Source organism: Branchiostoma floridae, unplaced genomic scaffold (assembly GCF_000003815.2).
Source record: "Branchiostoma floridae strain S238N-H82 unplaced genomic scaffold, Bfl_VNyyK Sc7u5tJ_1560, whole genome shotgun sequence".
NCBI classification, from domain to species: domain Eukaryota; kingdom Metazoa; phylum Chordata; class Leptocardii; order Amphioxiformes; family Branchiostomatidae; genus Branchiostoma; species Branchiostoma floridae.
The window spans coordinates 210,485-216,484 of NW_023365758.1; the positions used below are offsets into that span (position 1 = coordinate 210,485).

At 44.2% G+C, this 6,000-nt stretch overlaps 1 protein-coding gene across 1 annotated transcript; it reads left to right on the plus strand.

Annotated features, from left to right (window-relative positions):
- Nucleotides 1-389: 389 nt before the first annotated feature.
- LOC118408175 (zinc finger protein 525-like) lies at nt 390-713 on the plus strand. Its single transcript, XM_035808811.1, has one exon. The coding sequence runs from the start codon at nt 390-392 to the stop codon at nt 711-713; it is 324 nt and encodes a 107-aa protein (XP_035664704.1).
- The last annotated feature ends 5,287 nt before the right edge of the window (nt 714-6,000 follow it).

The following is a 6,000-nucleotide window of genomic DNA, read 5'->3' on the forward strand; positions in this document are numbered from 1 at the left end:
ACAAAAGTTTCTTAGACAAACACATGTTTACACATTCCGGAGAAAAGCCCTACATGTGTGGGGAATGCGGATACAGGACGGCTTACAAGAGTGACTTAACCGTACATATGAGACGACATACAGGTGTAAACCTTTTTAAGTGTGACCAGTGTACGTTTTCTGCTGTGAAGAAAAGCAAGTTAGACCAACACATGACTAGACACACCGGAGAAAAACCCTACATGTGTGGGGAGTGCGGATTCCGAACGGCTGCCAGATCTTCCTTAGTGGTACATTTGAGAAGACATACAGGTGAGAAACCTTACAAATGTGATCAATGCGACTATGCTTCAGCAACGAAGTGTAACTTAGACCTACATGTGGCTAAACACACCGGAGAAAAACCCTACATGTGTGATGAGTGCGGATACAGAACAGCCTGCAGGTCTCACCTATCCCGCCATATGAGCAGACATGCAAGTGTGAAACCTTATAAATGTGATAAATGCGACTATTCTGCCGCACTGAAACACGCTTTAACTGAACACAAGGCCATACATACTGGAGACAAACCCTACATGTGTGGAGAGTGTGGGTACAGAACGTCTCGCAGGTCTGACCTATCCCGACATATGACAACGCATACAGGCGAGAAGCGTTACAAGTGTGACAAATGCGACTATTCTGTTACAGACAAAAGGCATCTAAGGAATCACTTGGAGAAACACACTTAGGAACACAGTTTGCAAGTGTGTACACAGGACGATGGGCAGGTATTCTTCTTTTCTTTCCATCCTAACGGACGATCAGTTAAAAGATATAGGTGAAGACTGAAAACACAACTGTGATCAGAGCGACTATTCTGCTTCATAGCAAGTGTATACCTGCACATGGTCAAACACAATGGTGAAAAATTATATAAAAATATAGGATTGTGGGATCACCGAGACGGCATTTTAGTCGCACTACTTCTTCTTCTTCGCACTACTATAGAGACTGACATTGTCTATCAACGTGCACCAAATTTTAAATCATAGTGATCTGGAATTTGAGTTTTGCCGCTTCCTTTCCGTTTAGGCCTTACGTCTTCTGAACATATCTATTAATCCTGCCGCTGTTTTCAGTATACTTAGATAGTGTGCACCGCTAACTGAATTAAAATATATGTATTATATAATGTTCATATCATGCAACACAAGCTAAAATGTTAGCTTAATTAGCTTACGGAGACACGTGTATTCTATATCATAATTGGTATATTACTGCTGCAATGATGAGCTGATGCTGATATTATACTAGCTAAAAATACTACCTTAACTAGCAAATATCGATATAACAGAGTTTAGTCTTCAGGGCTCGAAATACCACCTGTATATGCAGGTTAGTGCAGGTAAAACTGGAGCTGTGCAGGTATTTCTGATGTCTACCTGCACCTAACCTGCACTAGTGGTCTATGTACTGGGTTTTATACATAAATGTCTTATGATGTAGGTGTTTGTGTATGTCATTAGCTGCATTGAATGTTACCACCTATAAAGTATAAAAGAGAAAAAATAGCAATGGTTCCCGAACAATTTTAGTATGATCTAAATTTAGAGTGGTGCAGGTTAAATTTGTCTGGTGCAGGTAATTGTCAACGTTACCTGCACCAGTGTATTTCAAGTATTTCGAACCCTGGTCTTGCATTATGTCAAACGCTGTTAGATTACATTTTATTTCATGTAGTATTATCAATGATAGTAGAAGTATTACTAGTCGTTTGTTTAACATACCTTGTGCAGATAGTTTGACTTCTTACCCTAGTCCTTGCCATTGGGACCTGTAGCTTGAAATTGCCATCCCCCCCACACCCCCCCACCCCCACTGTCCTGATCCTCTAAAGATTTTGAACACCTGGATCATGTCCCCTCTCCGCCACCTATATTACAAGAATCGAAGTTTGAGTCTCTGAAGTCTGCAACTGTAAGGCAGTTCTCTGAGAGTAGGGATCATCTTTGTGGCCCTTCTCTGTACCTTTTCTGTCTTGCTTGCCCGTTTTGTAGTGTGGACCCCAGATAACATTGCCATATTCCAATTGTTGTTTTTATTTGTACGGCTACAGCAAGTCAATTTTATGGATGACATCAGCGCGCGCATTAATTTTCGCCTGATTTCAGGAAAAAAAACAAGAATTGTTTTCTTCTGCAGGGATGGTCAACATGACGATAAAGTAACCAAAATGAGCAGATATGTTGTATTGTAGCCCAATAATTGTACTTGTAGAAGTGACACTTGCAAGGTACCCAGGGCTGTAGTTGTAGAAATGAAACTTATTGGATAGTTGTAAAAGTGACACCAATATGGAAGCCATGGCATGAGTGTGGTTACCAACTTTGTTGGTGATGCCAGTCTACCACACTAGTGCCACTTTTACCACACCAGTACGTCTTGAATACAGGAATCAATGCCTTGTTGGCTCTGATACCATGTTTTGTCCCTTTAATTCTTGTTACAACATTCATCACAACTTTATGGTGCCTATTTTTGAAAATGTAGCCATCTTGTTTTTTTTTCACACATCTTGTTTTTTTTTCTCCCTATCGCACTATTTTTGCAGTCTGCAGAGGGGTTTACGGAAAAGGCTGGGCTGTCTACCTGGGCTGTCCACCTGGGCTGTCTACCTGGGCTGGCTATCAGGTCAGGCTACTTGGACCTACGAAAGCCCATTGGGACAAAAGCTGTTTTAGCAGTAGAGCTGTTTTAGCAGTAGGGGTAGCAGTTTGTGCTCAATGAAGAAGCTATGTGTGAAGCTATTGTGTGTGTTGAATAACCCAGAGGTTTTGGGTTCAAATCAGTTGATATGCCACCGATCTTGTACCCTTGGGAAGGGCTATTAACACGACTTATCGGGCTGATTGGATTAGTCTTAAGACTGGTGGCTAGTTGGTCAAAGGCGGCCAGGAGCCGTTCTTTAGTGGCTGTCAGGGTCCAGGCTTCTGCGCCATACATTAGGATCAACAATTGAATTGTGAGGAGCTTAAAATAAGCGTTGCTAAATTAAAGTGCAAGGGTCTGGAACTGCTGCCATTCGGTGCTAACTCAGGTGACCTCAATACGACAGCAATTACTCCAGGTGTGGCCATAGGACTTAAGGTTTTGAACCACTTACACTCGGAAGGAAGGACGCCTAGTCTTTTCCGTAAGTGTGGTGGGTTCTTTGCCCTATCTGAGGGAGGGCCCTTACCGAAGCTAGGTACTCTTTTCTCTACCCTAGTGAAGGGAGTAAAGTCGTGTTAAGAGCCCTTCCCAAGTGCACAAGATTACTTACTTAGACTTAGTAGCTCCCACGTCGTGTGACGCATGAGGCAGTCAATGAAGTCCAGCATGCTCTATCTGTGGCCAGTCTCGCTACGTCCTTCCATCTCTTGCCCACTAGCAGAAGATCTCTATCAACTGTCTGCTGCCAGTTCATCTTAGGACGGCCCCTCTTTCTCCGACCTTGCGGTTCCCACTGAAGAACTTGGTGTGCAAATCTCTCGGGTGGGAGTCGGACCACATGTCCTAGCCAGCTCAACCGTCGTTTACATATGATGGAGGACACTGTCTGTTGTTTTGTTTGTGTTCTTATGTCTTTGTTTGAGACAAAGTCACTCCACTTGATACCCAAGATCCTCCTCACACACTTGCTGTCAAAGGCGTCAAGCTTCTTCTCGTGGCTGATTTTCAGATTCCATGATTCGGAGCCGTACAGTAGGGTGGACAAGACGTTGCTGTTGTAAAAGCGTAATTTCAATTTAAGAGAAAGTTTCTTACACCTCCAGATCTTTCCCAGTTGGTTAAATGCTGCTGAGGCCTTTCCAATTCTACAGTCCACTTCCTTATCTATCTCCCCTTTTTTGTTAATAGAGCTTCCAAGGTAGGTGAAATTCTCTACCACTTCTACTTCATCCTGGTCGATGAATACAGCTGTTGCTGGTGGGTGGGCTCCTGACAACATGTTCTTGGTCTTTTTTGTACTGATCTTAAGGCCAATACTAGCTGCTGAGGAACCAATGTCACTCACTAATGGCTGGAGCTCTTGAGTGGTTTTTGCTAGGGCGGCGATGTCATCTGCAAAATCCAGATCCGACAGTTTCTGATCTTGAACCCACTGTATACCCTTTTCAATTGTTGCCTTGGATAGGACCCAGTCTATGGCGAGGGCAAAGAGGATGGGTGAAAGCACGCATCCTTGACGTACTCCCGTTGCTACCTCGAACCAGTCACTGTACCCATCACTGGTCCTTACGCAGCATCTTGAGTTGGCATAGATCCCCTTGATTGCAGATATCAACTTGGGAGGCAGTCCATACATCTGCATGATGTTCCACAGTGAAGGCCGGTGGATAGAATCAAAAGCTTTGGTAAAGTCGATGTAGCTGATAGCGAGTGGTGTCTGTAGTTCATTACACTTTTCTATAATGCGTCTCAGAGTGAAGATTTGTTCAGCGCAAGATCGTTTGGGTCGAAAACCCGCTTGCTGTTCCCGGAGTTCTCTGTCCACAGCGTCTCGCATGCGGTGGAGAATCATCTGGCAGTATACTTTTCCTGGTATGGACAGGAGGGTGACCCCCCTCCAGTTGTCGCACTCAGCAAGATTTCCTTTCTTCGGGATGCATACCACTGCTCCAGTTTTCCAGTCGTCTGGTACTTTCCCAGCGTTCCAGACTTGATTGCAGAGCTGACACATCCACTTAACAGTGCACTCGCCTCCAGCCTTGAGCATTTCAGCAGTAATGCCATCCATGCCAGGTGATTTGTTGTTCTTAAGTAGCTTAATGGCGTTACTTGTTTCTTCTTCCGTGAAGTCCCCAGTGTTAATCTCGAGTAAGTGCTGTGGATCTTCTGTTATTGCTGGTGAAGCAGGGTTGGGTCTGTTAAGGACCTCCTCAAAGTGTTCCGCCCATCTGCTAAGTTTGTCCTCTCCTCTCGAGAGGAGGGATCCGTCCTTTGCCTTGATGGGGCCTGAACTGGCTTTTGTGCTACCAGTGACCTTTTTAGCGATCTGGTATACTGTGCGCATGTCGTTCCTGGCTGCTGCTTGCTCTGCCTCTTCAGCCTGTCTTTCCATCCACACTCGTTTATCCCTCTGAGCACTGTGTTTCACCTCTTTGTGTTTCTTGGTGTACTCTTGATGGACAGCACTGCTATCTGAGCTCCTATTGTGTTTTAATCGATGTAGGTTCTTCCTCTCATCAATCAGCTGCCATGTTTGGTCACTAATCCATGCTTCTCTCAGAGATTTCTTGAAGCCCAGGACTTCTTTGCTTGTTTCTGTCATAGCGTCTTTCAGTATCTTCCATCTGTTTGATGTACCTGGTTGTTGACCTTTTGGTGAACTTTCAAGTGCAGCGTACTTGCTTTCCAAGATTGGTGGCATATCAACTGATTCAAACCCAGAACCTCTGGGTTATGTAACATACACAGCTCCTTCAAACACAACTGCTTCACAAACAGCTCCTTCACACACTGCCACTTCACACAGCTCATTCACATGATTCACATGATTCACAGATCCTTCAGACACAGCTTCTTCGCTGAGCACAAACAACCCCTACTGCTAAAACAGCTTTTGTCCCAATGGGCTTTCGTAGGTCCGAGTAGCCTGACGTGATAGCCAGCCCAGGTAGACAGCCCAGGTAGACAGCCCAGGTAGACAGCCCAGGTAGACAGCCCAGCCTTTTCCGCAAACCCTCTGCAGAGGATGTTATCCATAAAATTTACTTGCTGTGGCCTACTTATATGTGATAATTTTACGTAAAATTCCTTTAGAGGTGTAAAATAAACAAACAAGTAGACATAAAGACAAGCCTAGAACAATTTTGAAAGCGTTGTATTATGTTGTACAGCAGGGTAAAGGTATTCTAGATAAATCATAGATTGGACATTATGGGGTAATCAGGTATAAGTTTTACCTTCGACCTCCGGAGAGCTAAAAGGTCAACTTGCCTGTCCGCCATTTTGATTAGACGTAGTGCTTAGTATCACGGACGAGATTCCATT

Coding starts and splice junctions, on each gene's coding strand:
- LOC118408175 (XM_035808811.1), top strand. CDS start 390: ATGTGTGATGAGTGCGGATACAGAACAGCCTGCAGGTCTCACCTATCC.